Source organism: Suncus etruscus, chromosome 10, assembly GCF_024139225.1.
Source record: "Suncus etruscus isolate mSunEtr1 chromosome 10, mSunEtr1.pri.cur, whole genome shotgun sequence".
NCBI lineage: Eukaryota > Metazoa > Chordata > Mammalia > Eulipotyphla > Soricidae > Suncus > Suncus etruscus.
In genome coordinates this window covers 52,087,798-52,111,501 of record NC_064857.1, presented here as the reverse complement: position 1 = coordinate 52,111,501, position 23,704 = coordinate 52,087,798, and the positions used below count along the sequence as shown (strand labels likewise).

The 23,704-nt window shown below is 43.9% G+C and overlaps 1 protein-coding gene across 1 annotated transcript in view; it reads right to left on the bottom strand.

Annotated features, from left to right (window-relative positions):
- Positions 1-8,999: 8,999 nt before the first annotated feature.
- The window catches only part of LOC126020187 (epididymis-specific alpha-mannosidase-like), an 87,229-nt gene continuing 72,524 nt past the window's right edge, over positions 9,000-23,704 (bottom strand). Inside the window, 1 exon segment of the mRNA XM_049781649.1 lies at positions 9,000-9,109. Coding sequence (XP_049637606.1) covers positions 9,000-9,109 — 110 coding nt within the window.

Genomic DNA, 23,704 nt, shown 5'->3' with positions numbered 1-23,704 from the left:
TGGTTCTTGTGTGTACTTTTTAAAAATAATTTTTATTGTGACTAACGTGAATTACAAATCTTTCACAGTAATATTTTAGGTACATAGTGATATTGAATCTGGGTCATTCCCACCACCAGTGTTGTCTTCTCTCCACCTCTGTTTTCAGCATACATCCCATATCCCACTCCTTTTGCCCCCAGGCTGCTAGTATAAGTGATTCTCTCTGTGTCTAGCTTGTTGTGGAATGGGTAGCAATTCTGTTGTCATTGGCTTTGGATTTGGTGTTTAACTCTGATCATTTTTTTAATTTCTACTCAATGTTCATAAGACTGTTTGGTCTTGGTACCATCCATTTTTCCCCCTCAATTTATGAGGCAGAGCAAAAATGATTCAAGTTATGTGATTCTGTTTGAAGGGAAAAAAAAGAAAAAGAAAAAGAAAAAAACAAACCATCTAGAGGTTATAAATATTAATTTAAGAGAAGAAAGGGAAAAAGGAAGAAAAACATAACAAATACAAAAAAACAGACAAACAAGAAAAAAAAATTAAAACTACATGACAAAAAACAAAAACAAACAAACAAAAATAAAAAGAAAAGCACCACAGCAATATAGACAACACCAAACAATAACCATGAGCCCGAAATAAAAAGGAAAAAAAAAGTGCTTTTTTTTTTTTGCATAAGCACAATAAATATGGGAAGATTAGAAAGGGAATTCCTTGACCTAAAAGATACAGTGTTTCTCAGCCCTTGAGGCATATTGTCATGGGAATAACTACAGTCTCCATACATGCTCATTTTCACACCCCAAGGTCTTCTTTTTTTTAATTTTTATTTTTATCATAATGGCTTACATATCTTTCACAGTAGTATTTTAGGTACATATTAACATTGAATTAGGGGAATACCCATCACCAAATTTGTCCTCCCCATCCCAATTCCCTTTCTGTAACCCATATACCCCACCATCCCCCCCCACCCCGGGCTGCTAGAGTAGGTGGTCCCCTCTTTGTCTAGCTTACTATTAGCGATCATATATCTGTTTGGTCCTGGTACCCTCCCTTGTTTCCCCCTCTATTTAAGAGGCAGAGCTAGATAAATCGAGTTATGTGGGGTTTTTTGAAGGAAAAAAAAGCAATAGAATGGGGTACAAAATAAAAATAAATACGGGGCCGGGCGGTGGCGCTAAAGGTAAGGTGCGCCTGCCTTGCCTGCGGTAGCCTTGGACGGACCGCGGTTCGATCCCCCGGTGTCCCATATGGTCCCCCAAGCCAGGAGCAACTTCTGAGCGCATAGCCAGGAGTAACTCCTGAGCGTTACCGGGTGTGGCCCAAAAACCAAAAAAAAAATAAATAAATAAAAATAAAAATAAATAAATAAATAAATAAAAGAAGTCAAATACGCTGAAAATGGGCGGAGTCCTTCTAGAGGCTTTCAACCTCAGTTTGAGAGAGGACATGAAAAAGGTAATTGAAACACCACAACAATACAGAAAGAAATATCAAATTAAATATCGAGTGAGCACTACAACAATAAAGACAAGCACCACACAATAGTCTCGGTTCTGAAATTAAATCATGCCAGAGTGCAAAAAGAAAGAGAAAGATAAGATAAAATAAAATAAAATTGGACACATCAACTTCAATATCTACACCAAAATAAAAATGTCAAAAAATAGATCAATCAATAAATAAATATGTGGAAAAATGATTATTTTGTGCTTTTTTTCTTTTTTCCCCTGCATAGGCACAGTAACTATTGGGGATATTATAGAGGGAATACCCTTGGCCTAGGAGATACAGGGTTTCTCCACTCCTGAATTATACTGTCATGGGATTAACTATGGACTCCTTACATGATCATTTACTCTCCCCTCGGTGCTTTTGTGCACACCCCAAGGTCTTCTTATGGTGCTAGGAAACTTTCTGCTCAGCTGTGGATGATAAAATCAGGCCTCTGTAACTAGAGATCTTGGTATTTGCACAGGTCATAGGATGAAGCCTAGGATAGAATCTTTCTTTATGGTTCTAACAGTTTTGTTCCATCCCTCTTGTTTTTTTTTTTTTGTTTTTTTTTTTTTTTGGGCCACACCTGGTAACGCTCAGGGGTTACTCCTGGCTATGTGCTCAGAAGTTGCTCCTGGCTTGGGGGACCATATGGGACACCGGGGGATCGAACCGCGGTCTGTCCAAGGCTAGCGCAGGCAAGGCAGGCACCTTACCGGCAGGCACCTTACCTTTAGCACCACCGCCCGGCCCCAATCCCTCTTGTTTTAATCAGTTTTCTCTTGTGTGTATTTTAATGGCATCTTTCAGATTAGTGGACTGGAGTGTATCACTCCAACTCTCTACCTTCATTAGTTCATAAAGAAATCAATATCTACACACTGACATATTTGCTTCAGATCTTCTGAAGCCTTTGTTAGGTAGGTTATTATTGTTTGTTTGTTTGGAGAGCACACCAGTAGCATTCAGGACTTGCTCCTGGTTCTGCACTCAGGGATTGTTCCTGATAAAGTTTAGGGGGCCCTGGTCAAGCAAACTCCTTACCTATATATTATCTCTGTAGCCCTTTTGTATATCCCTTGAGCTCTAATTTTCCCTTTTCTCCTTCCATAAGCAAACTCTATCCCAGCATTTGTTTTCCTGACACCTTTGTTAACGTATATCCATGCATGACATTTCATGTCATGAAAAAATACCTTTTCATCTTATCCTATGGATTCTTCCATGTTGTTCAATTTCTCACATATTATTTCTTTTCCAGTGTCTCAATTGGTTACCTAATGGAAGGAAATGATCCATGGTTTTCAGGAATCTTCTCCAAGCATCTTCTCTAAAGATCTGGTAGTCTGTGTCTCTTCCTGACTAATCCAATGTCATGGTGGAGACGTCAAATTTGGAGATGCTAAAGAATTTGCACTCATCCTCCAAATCCACCTCTGTCTCAAATCCAGACCTCCCCACCCAGACGGTATGTTGTATATATCCCTGACGACAATTCATTCATTATTTCTCCACCCTTTCCACTCACCCAGCTGTTGTCCCTCATCCTTTTAGAAGTGGCATCCTGTGTGCTAGTTACTCATGCCACATGGAAAGGTACCCCAGGATGACCCCCAGAGGCTGGGCCTAACAGTGATGGTGTTTTGTCGAACCTCAAGACATTGCCAGGCCAAGGGGTGGCCTTTCCCCCACAACAGTATCTGATGTTGTTGGTTTTTGTTGGAATAATGTTCATGCATGATGCCTGAGCTGCTTTTGTGACAGCTGTGTAATTTGATACTCTGAGTTGAGAATCTTTCCCTTGGTCCAGCCTCTTCCTGACACTGGCTGCTCCTCCCTCAGCCTACAGAGATGAGGTCAAAGGGATCTTTTCTGGTCTGAATCTCATTTTCCTCTATCTGCCAAGCCCCTGTGTGCTCCAAGCTCTCTCCTCTACTTTGTTGTTTCCTTTTCTGCTTTCTTTCTGCTGCTCTTCCTAATGACTACAGGGAAGTTTATTCTACTTTAAGTATTCTGCCTTTAAACTTCTTTAATAAATATTTCTCTTCTGGGGCCGGAGAGATAGCATGGAGGTAAGGCGTTTGCCTTTCATGCAGAAGGTCATTGGTTTGAATCCCGGCGTCCCATATGATCCCCCGTGCCTGCCAGGAGCAATTTCTGAGCATGAAGCCAGGAGTAACCCCTGAGCACTGCCGGGTGTGACCCAAAAACCACACAAAAAATATTTCTCTTCTTCCTTATTTTACATTTAGTCAGGCGTAGCAGAAGCATATTGTTTTGGGATGAGATGAGAAGTTTTTTTTTTTTACAGAAAAGGCCTAATAGTTACATAGTCATTGAACACTCTACCCTCCCATTGATGTATAACACCCTTCTCCTTCTGGGACTATTCCTGGATTTACATTTTATTTGTCTTTTTACAGTCCTGGCCTGTCTCAGACGGTATGTATGTATGTATGTATGTATGTATGTATGTATGTATGTATGTATATGTTTGTATTAAGTCAATGTCTAGAGGATTAAATGTCATTCTTTGTTTTCTTCAAAGCCATCTTTAATCTTTGCTTTTCTCTGTAAATATTTTCTTTATTTTCAGAATCATGACAAATTCTTTCGGGATTTTCTTTATAACTCCAAATAAATAAACAGGGAGCAAAATTCTTTCTGAGACGATTAAATTGCACCATCTATGGACATTGTCTAGCTCTAGATTTATCTGAATGGTTTTTGTTGTTGTTGTTCACATTCTTAAAAAAAATGCTTAATTTTATTCCCCACACTATGGAAAACATTGTCATCTTTGTAAATGCTGGGTACTATTGGTTCTACTTCACATTCTAAGTCTCTCCAACTGCTCTGTGAGGTTGACATTATTGAGTTTTTTATGTTTGTTTTTGGACCACATTTAAGAGTGGCTCTGCATGCAGGAATCATTCCTAACAGGCTCGGGGCCTTACCCACTGTACTATTTTCCTGGCCCCTGAGACCACTATTATTATTGTCTTCATTTGACCTTTTGACTCTGAGTCCTCGTCTTATCTTTAATTCCTTTTTTTTCCTTAAGTTTTTGAGTCACAAACCGCAGTGCTCAGGGCTGACTCCTGGCTCCCTTCACTCAGATATCACTTCTAGAGGTTCATGAGAGAACCATATGGGATGTCAGGAACTGAACCCACGACTATTGATGAGTATGGCCTAAGACTAACAAAAAAGTTTATGGGGTGGTGCTCAGGACTTGCTTCTGGTCTCTGACAATCACCCCACCACCACAGGGCTTGGGGGTACAGATATAAGGCAAGTGCTTAGACCCTACACTGTCACTCCAGCCTCACTTTTGGCAAAACATTTTTTAATTTTGAAAAACTGTTTCTCCATCTGTCTCTTCATTATATGTGCCATTCTTATGTGGCCTGGTTGTCTCTCTGCAAATGAAAGGCACTCGTCTCTGCATGAAAGGCCAGAGGTTGGGGGGGGGGTACCCCCAAGTTACAGGTTCTCTCCTCTTACACTCTAAGGCCCCAGTGCAGATTAGCTGGGCTAGGAAAACAGAAGTCACTTTGCATTCCCTGGGAGGCAGGAGTTTCCCTGGGGTAGTGGGATTAATCTCTAATCCCGTCAGGTTTCCAAACTTCACCCGGAGGAGAAATGAGTGACACCCTATTTCTGTAGCACGAATGAGCCAGGCCAGACCAGGGCTAATCCCTCTCAGGGCAGGCCCTGGGGAAATTCTAGAACAGGCAATTAAGCCTCATGGATCTGCAGCCTCGGAGAGAGAGCTGCAACCTTGCCTCTCCCTGCGCCCCCATGATCAATGATGCACAGCACAGAGGCAAAGGGCACCTTCCTGCCTGCCCTCCTCCCCCCAGCTCTCCCCCAGGGCTGGCTGGGCCGGGCCTCCACATCCTCACTTCCCACCTGGGCCTGGCCACTCAACTGGACAAAGACCTCCAAGTCTCCTGGTGCCAGAGCAGCGCGGCACAGGGTTTATTTATTTCTTCTGTGGGGGGCTTCAGGGAACTAATCACTCTCCTCCTACTTCAGGAAGATGGTGCTCCCTGATCTTATGGGTCCTTCCCTGTTCATGCAGGAAACCTCTTTCACGGATCCTTCCTTGATCTCTTCAGAACACGGCAGGTGCTCTCTGAGTCCTCACAGCACTTCACCATCCTGAACTGAAGGAGAAATGGGGCTGCCTGAAGTGTGGCTTGGGTGGCCATGGGCTTGAAGGAGCCGACGGGCATATGACATGCTCTGGATACTCAGTGCACATCGGAACCACAGTCCTGGTTGATGGCACAAGGCATTGGCAGGGCCCCTGGATGGTTGATCCCCCTCTCTGAGCTTGGCACGGCATTCTTTGTTTTTTTCATTAATATCTTTATTTAAACACCTTGATTACAAATATAATTGTAGTTGGGTTTCAGCCATGTAAAGAGCACCCCCTTTCACCAATACAACATTCCCATCCCAATGTCCCAAATCTCCCTCTTCCCCACCACATCCCCACCTATACTCGAGACAGGCTTTCTACTTCCCTCATTCATTCACTTTTTTTATGTTAGTTCTCAATGTAGTTATTTCTCTAACTGCACTCATCACTCTGTGGTGCGCTTCATGTCAAGAGCTGCACCTTCCAGTTCTCCTCTCTTGTCTCTGAGAATTACTGCAAAAATGTCTTCTTTTTCTTAAATCCCATAGATGAGCGAGACTATTTTGCATCTATCTCTCTTCCTCTGGCTTATTTCACTCAGCATAATAGATTCCATGTACATCCATGTATAGGAAAATTTCATGACTTCATCTCTCCTGACAGCTGCATAATATTCCATTGTGTATATGTACCACAGTTTCTTTAGCTGTTCATCTGTTGAAGGGCATCTTGGTTGTTTCCAGAGCCTGGCTATTGTAAATAGTGCTGCAATGAATATAGGTGTGAGGAAGAGATTTTTGTATTGTATTTTTGTGTTCCTAGGATATATCCCTAGGACTGGTATAGCTGGATCATATGGAAGCTAAATTTCTAGTTTTTGGAGGGATCTCCATACTGCTTTCCATAAAGGCTGATTAGGCAAGAAAAGGATATCAAGGGCCAGAGAGATAGCATGGAGGTAAGGCGTTTGCCTTTCATACAGAAGGTCATCAGTTCAAATCCTGGCGTCCCATATGGTCCCCCGTGCCTGCCAGGAGCAATTTCTGAGCATGGAGCCAGGAATAACCCCTGAGCACTGCTGGGTGTGACCCAAAAACCACACACACACACACACAAAAAAGGATATCAAGGGAATCCAAATAGGAAAGGAAGAAGTTAAGCTTTCACTATTTGCAGATGACATGATACTATACTTAGAAAACCCTAAAGATTCTACCAAAAAGCTTCTAGAAACAATAGTTTCATATAGCAATGTGACAGGCTATAAAATTAACACACAAAAGTCAATAGCTTTTTTATACACCAATAATGATAGGGAAGAAATGGACATTAAGAAAACAACCCCATTCACATTAGTGTCACACAAACTCAAATATCTTGGAGTCAACTTGACCAAAGACGTGAAGGACCTATTCAAAGAAAACTATAAAATCCTGCTCCAAGAAATAAGAGATGCACATGGAAATGGAAACACTGCACTGCTCATGGATTGGCAGGATTAACATCATTAAATGACAATACTCCCCAAAGCATTGTATAGATTTAATGCGATCCCTCTAAAGATACCCATGACATTCTTCAAAGAAGTGGATCAAACACTTATGAAATTTATTTGGAACAATAAACACCTTCAAGTAGCTAAAGCAATCCTTGGGGAAAAGAATATGGGAGGCATTACTTTCCCCAACTTTAAACTGTATTACAAAGCAATAGTTGTCAGAACAGCATGATATTGGAATACAGACAGACCCTCAGATCAGTGGAATAGGCTTGAGTACTCAGAGAATGTTCCCCAGACATACAGTCACCTAATTTTTGATAAAGGAGCAAGAAGTCCTAAATGGAGCAAGGAAAGCCTCTTGAACAAGTGGTGTTGGCACAAAGGATTAGCCACTTGCAAAAAAGCAAACTCAGACCCACATATACACCATACCCATATATAACACCATATACGAAGGTAAAATCCAAATGGATTAAAGACCTTGGTATCAGACCTGAAACCATAAGTTATATAGATCTACATGTAGGTAAAACACTCCATGACATTGAGACTAAAGGCATCTTTAAGGAGGAAACATCACTCTCCAAAAAGTGGAAGCAGAGATAAACAGATGGGAATATATTAAGCTGAGAAGCTTCTATACCTCAAAAGAAATAGTGTCCAGGATACAAGAGCCACCCACAGAGTGGGAGAAACTATTCACCCAATACCCATCAAATAAGGGGCTAATATCCAAAATATACGAGGCACTGATGGAACTTTACAAGAAAAGAATATCTAATTCCATCAAAAATGGAGAGAAAGGGGCCAAAGAGATAGCACTGTGGTGGGGCGTTTGCCTTGCATGCAGGACGGTGGTTTGAATCCGGTCCTCCAAGCCTGAGAGGAGCGATTTCTGAGCTTAGAATCAGAAGTAACCCCTGAGCACTGCTGGGTGTGATCCCCCCCAAAAAACTGGGGAGAAGAAATGAACACTTTGTCAAAGAAGAAATAAAAATGGCCAAAAGGCACATAAAAAATGTCCACATCACTAATCATCAGGGAGATGCAAATCAAAACAACGATGAGATACCATCTCACGCCACATCACATTGGTGCACATCACAAAGAATGAGAACAAGTAGTACTGGAGGGGATGTGGAGAAAGAGGAAATCTTATTCACTGCTGGTGGGAATGTCATCTAGTCCAACCTTTATGAGCTCAGCATTCTTAAGAGGGAGAGAGACAGAGAGGTAGAGAGAAAGTGACAGAGAAAGACAGAGTGAGGGAGAAGAAAAGAATAAAGAGAAAGGAACAGAGAGGGAGAGAGATAGAAGAGAGAGGGAGATGGAGAAAGAGAGGGAGAGAGAAAGAGTCAAGGAGAGAGCAAGAGCTTGTCAAGACAGAGATTATCTGGGATTCTCTTCATTTTAGTAGCACAAGGCCTGTGAGTCACAGCCCTTCTCCTCTCCTTCATTCCCTTCCTCCTCTCCCTCCTCTTCTCCCTCCTTTCCTTCCTCCCTTCCTCCTCCTTGTCTCACTCCTTTCCCCCTTGTCTCACTCCTTTCCCCCTTCTCTTGTCTCCTCCCTTCCTCCTCTCCAAGGTTCTCCCTTTGTTCAGCTCCTTCTCTTCTCTCTGCATTGCTGGGTGCCACCCCCCACCCAACCTCAAAGTGCCCAGTGGAACCAGTGCACATGAACACTCACAGTGCCTGAGTGGTGGGAGAAGAGCCTGGAGCTGGGTCCCCCCCCACACACACTGCCATTAACCAGCCCAGCAAGCTGTGTGGGAGGTTGTGGGTCCAAGGGGAGACCCCTTCACCCCTACACCATGTGTTTACGGAGCAAACAGGGGCTCAAGGAGCTCCAAGGGAATGGGGCTAGGTGAGGAGGTTCCCCAGAGAGCCCCAGCCTGGGCAGCAGGTGTGGTGTGCTGTGACATCTCCTGTTGGGGAACCCACAGTCCTGGGAAGGGCTTCCTTGCCTGACCCTGGGAGATGGGAAGGAAACGAGGGTCAGAGACAGGAGGTGCTTTTCCCAGGGCTCACAGCCAAGCTCCCAGAGCCGCAGAGAGGGAGCGGCAGGGACTGAGCCCCAAGAGATACAGCTGTGCTGGCCTGTCTCTGACCCTCATGATCTCGCCAGTGACCCACTCTCCTCTTAGGGGTTCTTGGACTCACACAGCTGCCAGGGATAGTGTCCCCCTCCCACCTCAGGGGCACTTGGGTCACACACAGCACTGCACACAACCCAGGAACTCTGTCCCCTCCTGCCAAGTCTCCAATCTTGCCTTTGCCACCCAAAGTGTTCCAGCTGCCTGGGGGCCCTCCACCCCTGCACCCTTCATCCTCCTCATCCTCCCTTGCCCATTACAATGGCTTCCCCTGCAGGACTGTCCCCAGACTGCCCCTTTTGCCTTTGGTTCGGTTCTGTGCATGGCTCAGTCCCTTGTTCCTTTGACAAGGCTCCAAGTCTCTGTCCTGGTGAGCCCAGAGGGATCTCCCAACCCCTTCCAGGCACCCCTTCCTGGCCCGGGCACCTGCTTCCCTCCTGCCTTCACACAGGTGCTGGTCATGCTATGTGGGGGGGGGGGCCTTCCAGGCTACCTCCCCCACTTGAATGCCACTTTCCCAATGGTAGATAGGGGACTGGACGGACTCTCATCCGGTCTATCTTGAACCCTGAGGGGACGCTGCAGACACCAGTCCCATCCCCCTCTCAATGTGCCAGATTCGTCTATACTGCCCAAGGCAGCCAATGGCCTGGTGGGTGAGGACCACACGATTCATCCCTGCCCCAGCAGGCTGTTGTCCAAGGGCTGGACACTAATCAATTTGCTTGAGGCTCAAGAAGACCTGCAGGCTGACCCACTTCAGAGGGAGCTGCAGTGACCCCGCATCCAGGCTCCCAGGGGCCTCCTCAGCGCCCCATCTCACATGGGAACCCAGGCTTTGCGCTAACTCAGTACCCAGTATCCTGGGATGCTTCTATTGCTTTCTTCCCATTAATGACCATCTCTCCCTGTCACTGTGACCTGTGTGGGAGACAGGCTTTCGAGTCACATCGGCCTAGTGTATTCCGTTACCTAGCAACAGCTATAAATCAACAGAGCATGCTGAAATCTTCTAGCCACTTCGCTTGGTCTTAGATGCTGTGGCTATTTCTGTTTTGTTTTGTTTTGTCTTGTTTCATTTTTGTTTTGGGGGTCCATACCAGGCCATGCTCAGGGCTGACTTCTGGCTCTGAGCTAGCTCATGGATCATTCCTGGTGTGGGTTGGGGCCATTATGTAATTTGTCAAGGCTCAAACTCGGGTTGGCTACATGCAAGGCAAACACCCTACGGGAGCTGTTTAATTTTTGTTTGTTTGTTTTTTAGCAAAATGTGTCTGTGATGAACTCTCAAGTTGCCTGTCTGTCCCCACCTCATTGGAGCTGCCTTCACAGAGCCACTGTGTGACGTGTCCTGTAAAATATCTGATGATCTGTTCAACGATCATCATTAGTCTCCAGACAATCCTGCTTCGCTGACCCCTTGGTCCATTCCTACAGTTTCTGGGCACAGGCAGACATGCCCCCTGCTCTGGACCCCCAAATAGCCTGTGGAAACTGTATAGATTGTGCTTGGGACATGGTGGGGGTAGTCCTGGCCCAAGCCCTGGAACCCCACCTTGGAGCCCACCCGGCTCTCGAATTTATTCCTTCGCTGTCATTCTTGCAAGGTTTGGTGAGTGCTGCCCATCCCCATAGCAGTACCCTCAAAAGGCTTATGCCTCACTTCCCAGTGGAACACCCCCACTTCCGGGGTGGGTAGTTGGGGGTCAGACAAACAGTCCCAAATGAGCAGCCACAGCCTCTACTCATGGCAGGCTGGCCACCTCACATCGCCACCTCACAGCTCAGCTTGGAGATTGGTAGTTCTGCTATTTCAAGGTGTCTGGACACATCCCATGATAGGCCACAGCAGAGAGTCTAAACAAGCCACTTAGGACCTGAGCTAAACACCAGCTCCCCTGAGGGTTCAGCTTTTAAAGAAACTTAGTCAAAGCTAAGGGGCAGGGAGGTCCTGGAATAGAGAGAAAGCATTTGCTGAAAATTGTAGGAATGTTTCCTAGAAATGCAGGAAAACATGCCAAAAGACCACCCCATGGGAAAACAGGAATTAATATCACATAAAAAATCAATAACCCATACCAGACTGGAGGGGAAATAAATCTAAAAAGCTTGAAAATGTCTTCAAGCTTTTTAGAACATTTTTGTTCTAAGATCACAATAAAGGACAAAAACTTGGGGCCTGGGCCAGAGAGATAGCATGGAGGTAGGGCATTGATCTTGCATGCAGAAAGATGGTGGTTTGAATTCTGGCATCCCATATGGTCTCTCAAGCCTGCCAGGAGCGATTTCTGAGCATAGAGCCAGGAGTAACCCCTGAGCACTGCCGGGTGTGACACACAAACAAACAAACAAACAAATTTAAAAAAAAAGAAGAAATGGCTGGCTGTGGGGGTTGCCAGGCAGAGTGCTGATTGCTCTACCTACAGAGTCTTCGCCCTACTGTGCTTCTTCTGAGAAAACTGAGGACCTGAAGGGAGCCCTGTCCTGTGCTTCTCTGTCTTTCCTGAATTCTTGAAGCTCTCCTCAGAGCCCTGGGAAGCGAACCCCAAAATAACTACATTCTGAAGCTACCCAGCGAGCAAGTGAGTGAGTAAGAAATGACTGGCTGTGGGGGTTGCAAGGCAGAGTGCTGATTGTTCTACCTGCAGAGTTTCCGCACTGCTGTGCTTCTTCTGAGGAAACTGAGGACCTGAACGGAGCCCTGTCCTGTGCTTTTCTGTCTTTCCTGAATTCTTGAAGCTCTCCTCAGAGCCCTGGGAAGTGAACCCCAAAAATACTGCATTCTGAAGCTGCCCAGCGAGCGAGTGAAAACTACACCTGCCCAGTGGGGCCCGACTGTGAAAAACTGTGAGTGCTGCCTGTGTGTGTCTGTCTACTATCCTGTTGCATGAACCTCTTGGGAGTGGGCCGAAAAGAGGCTCTAGCAGAGCACTTTGGCTCCGCTTCACTACGCGGCCATGTGCTCTTTCTAAGAAAAGAACACCATTGCAACAAGAAGAAAAAAATCACACTAAGAACTGTGCTGGATCACAGAAGCAAGCATTTCTCTCCAGACTGTCTTCTCTGCTGCGTGCTCGGGCCTAAGATTTGATCCTGTGTGAGGCTTCATCCACGGAGGACTCCTCTCCCTTAGAGGCAAGTCAGCCCATCCAGAAAGGGCGGAGCCAGAGGAGTGTGCTGCCTGCATCATATAGCCAATGAATACCACCACAACACGTAGAAAAACCCACAATACAAGTGTGACAATGGGGAAACAACGCAGGCCAGCATCAGACATAGAGAATGAAGATGACAATTCTGATGACCAGATAATGACCAACCAACTAATCAACCTCTCAGATAAGGACTTTAGACTAGCAATATGGAAGATGCTCAACGAACTCAAAGAAACCATGGATCGAGTTGAACGGAACACTAATAAGAACCAAGAAAATATGAAGACAGAAATCAGAAAACTCCAAACTGAAATAACATGTCAACTAACAGGCCTGAAAAACTCAGTAAACGAAGTGAATGACAAAATGGATAAGCTCTGGGACAGGGTATCAGAAGCTGAGAATAGACTTGGTGCTGTGGAAGATGAGATACATAACAATACCATACAGCAGGAGAGATTGGAAAAAAAAACTTAAAGCAAATGAACAGACAATGGAAAAATTAGTCAAAGAATGGGAACAGATGAAAATAGAAGTCTATGATAAGATCAACAGAAACAGGGCCCGGAGAGATAGCACAGCGGCGTTTGCCTTGCAAGCAGCCGATTCAGGACCAAAGGTGGTTGGTTCGAATCCCGGTGTCCCATATGGTCCCCCGTGCCTGCCAGGAGCTATTTCTGAGCAGACAGCCAGGAGTAACCCCTGAGCACTGCCGGGTGTGACCCAAAAACCAAAAAAAAAAAAAAAAAAACAAAACAAAAAAAAAGATCAACAGAAACAACTTAAGAATCATTGGAGTCCCAGAGACCCAGGAAGAAAATTTCCAGGAAGAATCAACGGTCAAGAACATCATTAAAGAAAAACTTCCAGAGCTAAAGAATATATGTGATCAAATCCTGCATGTTCAAAGAGTACCAACCAAAAGAGACCCCAGAAAAACCACCCCAAGACACATCCTAGTCACAATTACAAATCCCACAGATAGAGACAGAATTCTGAAAACAGCAAGATCAAAAGGGGAAATTACATTCAAGCAAGAATCCTTGAGATTTACAGCAGACCTGTCACCAGAAACACTCAATGCCAGAAAGCAGTGGTAGGATATTGTGACAAGACTGAATGAAATGAATGCTTCACCTAGAATACTGTACCCAGCAAAACTCACTTTCCAGTTTGACGGAAGAATACAGGGTTTCACAGACAAAAAACAGCTCAGAAACTTTACAGACTCAAAACGAGATTTAAGAGAAAAACTGAAAGACCTAATCTAAGACAAGACTAACCAAAAGACACACCAAATTTTGATATAAAGATGGCATTAAATCCCAGGACAATTCTTTCTCTCAACATCAATGAACTAAAAGCACCAGTTAAGAGACACAGAGTGGCTAAATGGATCAAAAAACTCAATCCAACCTTCTGCTGCCTACAAGAAACGCACCTGAATAGTCAGAACAAGCATAGACTCAAAATAAAAGGCTGGGGAAAAATTATCCAAGCAAACAACACCCACAAAAAAGCTGGAGTGGCCATACTAATATCAGATAATGCAAACTTTATACTCAGGAAGGTTGTAAGGGACAAATATGGACATTTTATATTATCAAGGGGTATGTAGAGCAGGAAGAAATAACTCTCCTAAACATATATGCACCGAATGAGGGGCCAGCAAAATATTTAATACAACTGTTGACAAATCTGAAAAATAATGTCAATAACAACACAATAATTGTGGGGGACCTCAACACGGCTTTGTCAACACTGGATAGGTCAACCAGACTGAAAACCAACAAGAATATACTAGACCTGAGGAGAGAAATGGAAGAAAGAGGCCTAGTGGATATATATAGGACACTCCAACCCCAGAAACCTGGATACACATTCTTCTCCAATGTACATGGGACATTCTCCAGGATAGACTACATACTAGCACATAAAACATACCTCCATAATATCAAGAGGATAGAAATTTTGCAGACTACCTTCACTGACCACAAGGCTATGGAATTATTTGTGAATTCCAAAGGGACTCAGAAAAAAAAACTTTAACACCTGGAAGTTAAATAGCCTCATACTCAATAACCAGTGGGTCCAAGATGAAATCAAGGAGGAAATCAAAAGGTTCCTGGAAACAAATGACAATAAAGACACAAACTATCAGAACTTATGGGACACAGCAAAAGCAGTACTGAGAGGAAAATTTATAGCTTTGCAAGCACACATCAGGAAGGAAGAAGGAGCTTACCTGAGTAGCTTAATGACACAGCTAATAGAACTAGAAAGTGCTCAACAAAAGGACCCAAAAATAGGGAGACAGAAGGAAATAACAAAGCTGAGAGCAGAAATCAACGAAGTGGAAACCCAAAAAACAATCCAAAAGATCAATGAAAGGAGAAGTTGGTTCTTTGAAAAAATAAACAAGATTGATAGACCATTGGCAAACCTAACAAAGAAAGAGAGAGAGAGAGAGAGAGAGAGAGAGAGAGAGAGAAACTTGATAACTCGTATTAGGAATGAAAAAGGAGAGATCACTACTGATATGACAGAGATTCAAAGGGTAATCAGAAACTACTTTGAGAAACTCTACGCCACTAAAAATGAGAACCTGGAAGAAATGGATAAATTCTTGGACTCTTATAATCTTCCACGGTTGAAGGAAGAGGATGTAGCATATCTAAACACTCCCATCACCATTGATGAAATTAAAATGGTAATCAAATGTCTGCCCAAAAACAAAAGCCCAGGCCCAGATGGATTCACTAATGAATTCTTTCAAACTTTCCAAGAGGAACTACTACCAACCCTGGCAAGACTCTTTCATGAAATTGAACAAACGGAAACACTTCCAATTAGCTTTTATGAAGCCAACATCACCCTTATACCTAAACCAGACAGAGATGCTATGAAAAAAGAAAATTACAGACCAATATTGCTGATGAATGCAGATGCAAAGATCCTCAACAAAATCCTGGCAAATAGGATTCAATGCCTCATTAAGAAGATCATCCACTATGATCAAGTAGGTTTCATCCCAGGAATGCAAGGATGGTTTAACATCCGTAAACCTATCAACATAATACATAATCAACAACAAGAAAAATAAAAACCACATGATCATATCAATAGATGCAGAGAAAGCATTTGATAAGGTCCAACACCCATTCTTGATCAAAACTCTCAGCAAGATGGGAATGGAAGAAACCTTTCTCAATATAGTTAAGGCCATCTACCACAAGCCAGTGGCAAATATTATCCTGAATGGAGAAAAACTAAAAGCCTTCCCTCTAAATTCTGGCACAAGACAAGGCTGTCCTCTCTCACCACTCCTATTCAACATAGCAGTGGAATTACTTGCTATAGCGATTAGGTAAGAAAAAGATATCAAGGGAATCCAGATAGGAAAGGAACAAGTCAAGCTCTCACTGTTTTCAGATGACATGATACTCTACTTAGAAAACCCTAAAGACTCTACCAAAAAGCTTCTAGAAACAATAGACTCATATAGCAAGGTGGCAGGCTACAAAATTAACACACAAAAATCAATGGCCTTTCTATACACCAATAGTAATAAGGAAGAAATGAACATTAAGAAAACAACCCCATTCACAATAGTGCCACACAAACTCAAATATCTTGGAATCAACTTGACTAAAAATGTGAAGGACCTATACAAAGAAAACTATAAAACTCTGCTCCAAGAAATAAGAGAGGACACACGGAAATGGAAACGCATACCCTGCTCATGGATTGGCAGGATTAATATCATCAAAATGGCAATACTCCCCAAGGCATTATACAGATTTAATGCTATCCCTCTAAAGATACCCATGAAATTCTTCAAAGAAGTGGATCAGGCACTTTTAAAATTCATTTGGAACAATAAACACCCTAGAATAGCTAAAGCAATCATTGGGAAAAAGAATATAGGAGGAATTACTTTCCCCAACTTTAAACTTTACTACAAAGCAATAGTTATCAAAACAGCATGGTATTGGAATAAGGACAGGCCCTCAGATCAGTGGAATAGGCTTGAATACTCAGAAAATGTTCCCCAGACATACAATCACCTAATTTTTGATAAAGGAGCAGGAAATCCTAAATGGAGCAAGGAAAGCCTCTTCAACAAGTGGTGTTGGCACAACTGGATAGCCACTTGCAAAAAATTGAACTTAGACCCCCAGCTAACATCATGTACGAAGGTAAAATCCAAATGGATTAAAGACCTCGATATCAGCCCCAAAACCATAAGATATATAGTACAACACATAGGCAATACACTCCAGGACATTGAGACTACAGGCATCTTCAAGGAGGAAACTGCACTCTCCAAGCAAGTGAAAGCAGACATTAACAGATGGGAATATATTAAGCTGAGAAGCTTCTGCACCTCAAAGGAAATAGTGCCCAGGATACAAGAGCCACCCACTGAGTGTGAGAAACTATTCACCCAATACCCATCAGATAAGGGGCTAATCTCCAAAATATACAAGTCACTGACAGAACTTTACAAGAAAAAAACATCTAATCCCATCAAAAAATGGGGAGAAGAAATAAAAAGACACTTTGACAAAGAAGAAATACAAATGGTCAAAAGACACATGAAAAAATGCTTCACATCACTAATCATCAGGGAGATGCAAATCAAAACAACGATGAGATACCACCTCACACCACTGAGAATGGCACACATCACAAAGAATGAGAATAAACAGTGTTGGCGGGGATGTGGAGAGAAAGGAACTCTTATCCACTGCTGGTGGGAATGCTGTCTAGTTCAACCTTTATGGAAAGCGATATGGAGATTCCTCCAAAAACTGGAAATCGAGCTATACCATACAATCCAGCTATACCACTCCTAGGAATATACCCTAGGAACACAAAAATACAATACAAAAACCCTTTCCTTACACCTATATTCATTGCAGCACTATTTACCATAGCAAGACTCTGGAAACAACCAAGATGCCCTTCAACAGACGAATGGCTAAAGAAACTGTGGTACATATACACAATGGAATATTATGAAGCTGTCAGGAGAGATGAAGTCATGAAATTCTCCTATACATGGATGTACACGGAATCTATTATGCTGAGTGAAATATGTCAGAGAGAGAGAGAAAAACGCAGAATGGTCTCACTCATCTATGGGTTTTAAGAAAAATGAAAGACATTCTTGCAATAATAATTTTCAGACACAAAAGAGAAAAGAGCTGGAAGTTCCAGCTCACCTCAGGAAGCTCACCACAAAGAGTGATGAGTTTAGTTAGAGAAATAACTACATTTTGAACTGTCCTAATATTGAGAATGTATGAGGGAAATGGAGAGCCTGTTTAGAGTACAGGCGGGGTTCAGGTGGGGAGGAGGGAGATTTGGGACATTGGTGATGGGAATGTTGCACTGGTGATGGGTGGTGTTCTTTACATGACTGAAACCCAAACACAATCATGTATGTAATCAAGGTGTTCAAAAAGAAAGAAAGAAAGAAAGAAACTTGAGGCCAAAGTGATAGCACAGCAGAGAGGGCATCTGCCTTGCACCCGCCTACTCAGGTTCGATCAATCCCTGAGTATTGCCAGGTGTGGCCTCAAAACTTAAAAAATAAGGACAGACGGTCCTGGTGGGAGGAACTTCTGGCAGAGAAAACTGGGGTGAGGCAGTAGAGCCAGTGACCAGCCACCACAAGCCCAGCGGAGGAACAGAGACAGGAGTCTCTATGTCTGTGAGATTTAATCATTCACGCACAAACACCATCAGTATAAGAACACAACCTGGGGGCAAATGCCAGATTATTCTGAAATGTTCTGGAACTTTCCAGTAAGAGGCTAGAGCAGGGCCATAGGAGGGCGGACCTTTACAGCGTGGATGGCAAGAATCCAGCCAGTGTCGCACAAACGCAGAGGGTCGCATTATCCAGTGTCTGAAACCACACTCGGCAGAGGCCCTGGTGTTCTCAGGTCACAGCTCAGTGGAGCCGAAGCAACGGGGACAGTCAGATGTTCTGCTAAGTAGGACCTGGTGGAGCAGCCAGGACAGAGGCAGAGAATCATGGTTCACGGACACTGGTGAGTTTCCCAGACTCAAGTCTACATGTGCTAAGGCACATTCTTTTTGGTTTTTAGGCCACACCCGGTGACTCTCAGAGGTTACTCCTGGCTATGCGCTCAGAAGTTGCTCCTGGCTTGAGGGACCATACGGGATGCCGGGGTATTGAACCGCGATCTGTCCTAGGCTAGCCCTGGCAAGGCAGACACCTTACCTCTAGCACCACCTCGCAGGCCCCATATTCCTTTTTTATACATTAGACACTTAAGAATTTGGGTTGTTTGTTTTGGTGCCACACCCAGTGGTGCTCTTGGGTTACTCCTGGCTCTGCACTCAGAAATTATTCCTGGCAGCCATGTACAAGGCAAACACGCTACTGGCTCCACATTTCAGAATTTAAAAAGTTAAGCAACGGGGCCTCGAGCACTTGCTTTGCATGCAACTGACCCGAATTTGATCCTCAGCACCACTTAGGGTCCCCCAAACCCTGCCTAGAGTGATCTCTAAGCACAGGAAAAGGCGTAAGCCCTGAGCACGCACACGCACACACACACACACACACACACACACACACACACACACACAATTCAGAATTTAAAGTACCAAGGATTTAAGAAGAAATGCATGGGAAAGACTCATGGAAGGTCTTAGTGTGTGCCCTGGGGACAGTGTTTTGCAAAAGAGAGAGAAGGGACAGTCTAGAGTGTGAGTTCCTAGCTGGAGGACTGAGGGCCTTGCAGGACATCCCATGTCTCATGGGGGCCAGGCCAGGAAACCAAGCTTCGGATGTGGAGCCAGAGAGCTTGGTTGGATCGGGGTGGAAGGTGTCTCCAAAAGTCATGACCCAGGGTTGAAGTGATAGGACAGTGGAAAGGGCACTTGCCTTGTACCTGGCTGATCCATGTTTTATCTCCAGCATCCCATGGGGTCCCCTGAGCACTATAGGAGTAGTCCCTGAGTGCAGAGCTAGGAATAATCCCTGAGCACAGCCTGGTGTGGCCCAAAAACTGAAAGGAAAAAAACAGTCACAAGCAGGAAGTCTGTCTGCGGTGTCAAGTTTGTCACCTCTCTCTATGCTAGGAGAGACTATGTTTTACAGGGGACAGGGTGTGGACCACACCCAGCAATGCCCAGGGCTTTGGGCTCTGTGGTTGGGGGTCACTTCAATGATCTGGGATCAAACTGGGGTGGATCCCTGTAGTATATTTCTGGTTCCCTGGTTGTCCCTAAATGTAGATCATAGAATGTATCTGCTTACCTGCCTGCTATCGGTCTCTGTCTCTCTGTCTCTCTCTGTCTCTGTCTGTCTCTCTCTCTGTCTCTCTCTCTCTCTCTCTCTCTCTCACACACACACACACACACACACACACACACACACACACACACACACACACACACACCCCTCAGGGGAAAGTAGTGGACCAAATGGAGAGAGAAGTGTCTAACTGGTACTGGGCAGGAGAGGAAAGACCAGTGGTCACCCCTGCTTCCTAGCCCCTGTGAGACACCAGAGTCTCCTTAGAGTCCATGCTCATGTCTTCCTGGTGTGTGTGTGTGTGTGTGTGTGTGTGTGTGTGTGTGTGTGTGTGTGTGTGTGTGTGTGTCAGGGGTGGGACATAATCCTGCTGCTCTGGAGAAAGATGGAACCATCACAGACCAGGGCTTTGTAAAACTAAGAAATGGAGCCTGAACTACTCAGTGATCTGGGTGCTATTTCTGGTGAGGAACCCTAATTTGTGCTCACCCTGCACCTTGTTCTGGAGGCCATTCTCTGCCCACTTCCTGCCTGTTAAAGGCTACTGTGTGGCTCTGGAACACAGGAAGTGCTTTAAAGAGGAACCAGGCAAACTATGGCAAGTTGTCCATAAGAGGGATTCTATCACTAACTATAATTCAAGCTCTCTGAGCAACATCTGCTCACCAAGCTGAAGAGATGAGTGGCCTGTGGTCTGCCCCTGCCTGTTAGCTACAGGTGGAAACGATACCTGAGTCTTTCTGGGTTTTTGTGCTTCCTGAAAAAGCAAAAAAAAAAAAAAAAAAAGTCATCCAAGGGAGGTTATTTTTTTTCCCCTTTCATTAAATAGAATCTGTGCTCATTATCATAATTTGGCTGTAGTGCTTGTCAGCTTCCTAAATAGAAAAGACCAGATTTGCACACCCCATCTGGATTGGAGCATTTTTAGCAGGCTTCAAAATCTGTGTTAATTTATTTTCAACAGAGATTTGCAAACTATTTTCCTAAATTATCTGGAACCACAGAGGAGTCAGTCAGGGAGAAGTTGGGAAGTCAGGAGATGGGCAGGGACCTTCCATCACACACCTTCTCTGTCAACCATCCCGGCCCTCCTGGGCAGACAGAAGCAAGTCGAAGCTCCTGGGCCTGGCTGAAACTGGCCAGAGAATAGCTCAGTCCTGTCTTCCCCCTTGTCTCAGCAGAATCTGTCCCTCCAACTACCCCAAAGTGCCATGGAGTGGCTTCAGCAGATTTCCATCAGCAGGCCTGTAAGTCTCCTCTTGGGCTATGGACTTTACCATTCCACCCATCCCCATAGTTCAGCCCTCTTTCTCAGGAATTTCTTTGGTTTCATTTTTTGTTTTGGTTTGGTTTTGGGGTCACACTCAATGATGCTCAAGGGTCACTAGGTTCTGAGCTCAGGGATCAGTCCTGAAATGAATTATAAATGTGTGGTACATATATACAATGGAATACTACTCAGCAAGAAATAATAAAACCATTCAATTTGCTGCATCCTGGTTGGAACTAAAAGATCTCAGGTTGGGTGAAGTGAACCTGAAGAGGAAAGACAAACAGGATGATAACACTTACCTGTGACCTATAGAATAACCGGATGGAAAATGTAATGTAGTAAAGGGGTGTGTCTAGATCACCCTTGACCCTAGAGCTTAGGGAGGAGAAGAACGGAGACAAAAGAAATCACAGTGGGAAGGAAGATAAGAAAAGGACAGACAAGCTATGTACAAAAGGGACCTGTTACACTAGTAGTCCAGGGAGCTAAGGGTGGAGGTATGGGATGTATGCAGGAACCAATGGAAGAGGGAGGTCAACAATAGTGGTGGGAATGGCCCTAATTCACTGTCACTATGTGCCTGAAATACAACTGTGAAAGACCTGTAATTCACATTGGTTTCAATAAAAACAACAACAACAACAACACAGGGTATCCTTATCCACAAAACACCCTATCATAAAACCAACTACAGGCGGGATATCATCACCCACATCTGAGCAGAAAGTTTCCTGCACCATAAAAGACCTTGAGGTGTGTAAATGAGTGATTATGGAGCCTGTAGTTGTTCCCATGACATATGCCTTAAGGGTGGAGAAACCCTGTATCTCTTGGGCCATGGGAATTCCCATTCTAATTTCCCCAATATCTACTGTGCCTATGGAAAGAAGGAAGGAAGGAAGGAAGGAAGGAAGGAAGGAAGGAAGGAAGGAAGGAAGGAAGGAAGGAAGGAAGGAAGGAAGGAAGGAAGGAAGGAAGGAAAGGAAGGAAGGAAGGAAGGAAAGGAAGGAAGGAAGGAAGGAAGGAAGGAAGGAAGGAAGGAAGGAAGGAAGGAAGGAAGGAAGGAAAGAAGGAAAGAAGGAAAGAAGGAAAGAAGGAAGGAAGGAGGAGGGAGGGAGGGAGAGAGAGAGAGAGAGAAAGAAAGAAAGAAAGAAAGAAAGAAAGAAAGAAAGAAAGAAAGAAAGAAAGAAAGAAAGAAAGAAAGAAAGAAAGAAAGAAAGAAAGAAAGAAAGAAAGAAAGAGGGAGGGAGGGAGGAAGGAAGGAAGGAAGGAAGAAGAAAAAGAAAGAAAGAAAGAAAGAAAGAAAGAAAGAAAGAAAGATAGGAAGGAAGGAAGAGAGAAAGAGAAAGAAGGAAGGAAGAAAAAAGTGGAAAGAGGAAGAAAGAAAGAAAGAAAGAAAGAAAGAAAGAATGAAAGAGGGAGGGAGGGAGGAAGGAAGGAAGGAAGGAAGAAGAAAAAGAAAGAAAGAAAGAAAGAAAGAAAGAAAGAAAGAAAGAAAGAAAGAAAGAAAGAAAGAAAGAAAGAAAGAAAGAAAGAAAGAAAGAAAGAAAGAAAGAAAGAAAGAAAGAAAGAAAGAAAGAAAGAAAGAAAGAAAGAAAGAAAGAAAGAAAGAAAGAAAGAAAGAAAGAAAGAAAGAAAGAAAGAAAGAAAGAAAGAAGAAAGAAAGAAAGAAGAAAGAAAGAAAGAAGAAAGAGGGCCTGGAGAGATAGCACAGCGGCGTTTGCCTTGCAAGCAGCCGATCAAGGACCAAAGGTGGCTGGTTCGAATCCTGGTGTCCCATATGTGCCCCCCCCCCCCGGTGCCTGCCGGGAGCTATTTCTGAGCAGACAGCCAGGATTCACCCCTGAGCACCGCCGGGTGTGGCCCAAAAACCAAAAAAAAAAGGAAAGAAGAAAGAAAGAAAGAAAGAAAGAAAGAAAGAAAGAAAGAAAGAAAGAAAGAAAGAAAGAAAGAAAGAAAGAAAGAAAGAAAGAAAGAAAGAAAGAAAGAAAGAAAGAAAGAAAGAAAGAAAGAAAAGAAAGAAAGAGGGAGGGAGGGAGGAAGGAAGGAAGGAAGAAGGAAGAAAAAAGAAAGAAAGAAAGAAAGAAAGAAAGAAAGAAAGAAAGAAAGAAAGAAAGAAAAGAAGAAAGAAAGAATGAAAGAAAAGAAAGAAAGAAAGAAAGGAAAGAAAGAAAGAAAGAAAGAAAGAAAGAAAGAAAGAAAAAAGAAAGAAAGAAAGAAAGAAAGAAAGAAAGAAAGAAAGAAAGAAAGAAAGAAAGAAAGAAAGAAAGAAAGAAAGAAAGAAAGAAGAAAGAAAGAAAGAAGAAAGAGGGCCTGGAGAGATAGCACAGCGGCGTTTGCCTTGCAAGCAGCCGATCAAGGACCAAAGGTGGCTGGTTCGAATCCTGGTGTCCCATATGTGCCCCCCCCCCCCCCCGGTGCCTGCCGGGAGCTATTTCTGAGCAGACAGCCAGGATTCACCCCTGAGCACCGCCGGGTGTGGCCCAAAAACCAAAAAAAAAGGAAAGAAGAAAGAAAGAGAAAGAAAGAAAGAAAGAAAGAAAGAAAGAAAGAAAGAAAGAAAGAAAGAAAGAAAGAAAGAAAGAAAGATAGAAAGAAAGAAGAGAAAGAAAGAAAGAAAGAAGAAAAGAGAGAGAGAGAGAGAGAGGAGAGAGGGAGAGAGGAGGAGAGAGAGGGAGGGAGGGAGGGAGGGAGGGAGGGAGGGAGGGAAGGAAGGAGGGAGGGGGAGGAAGGAAGGTTGGTTTTTG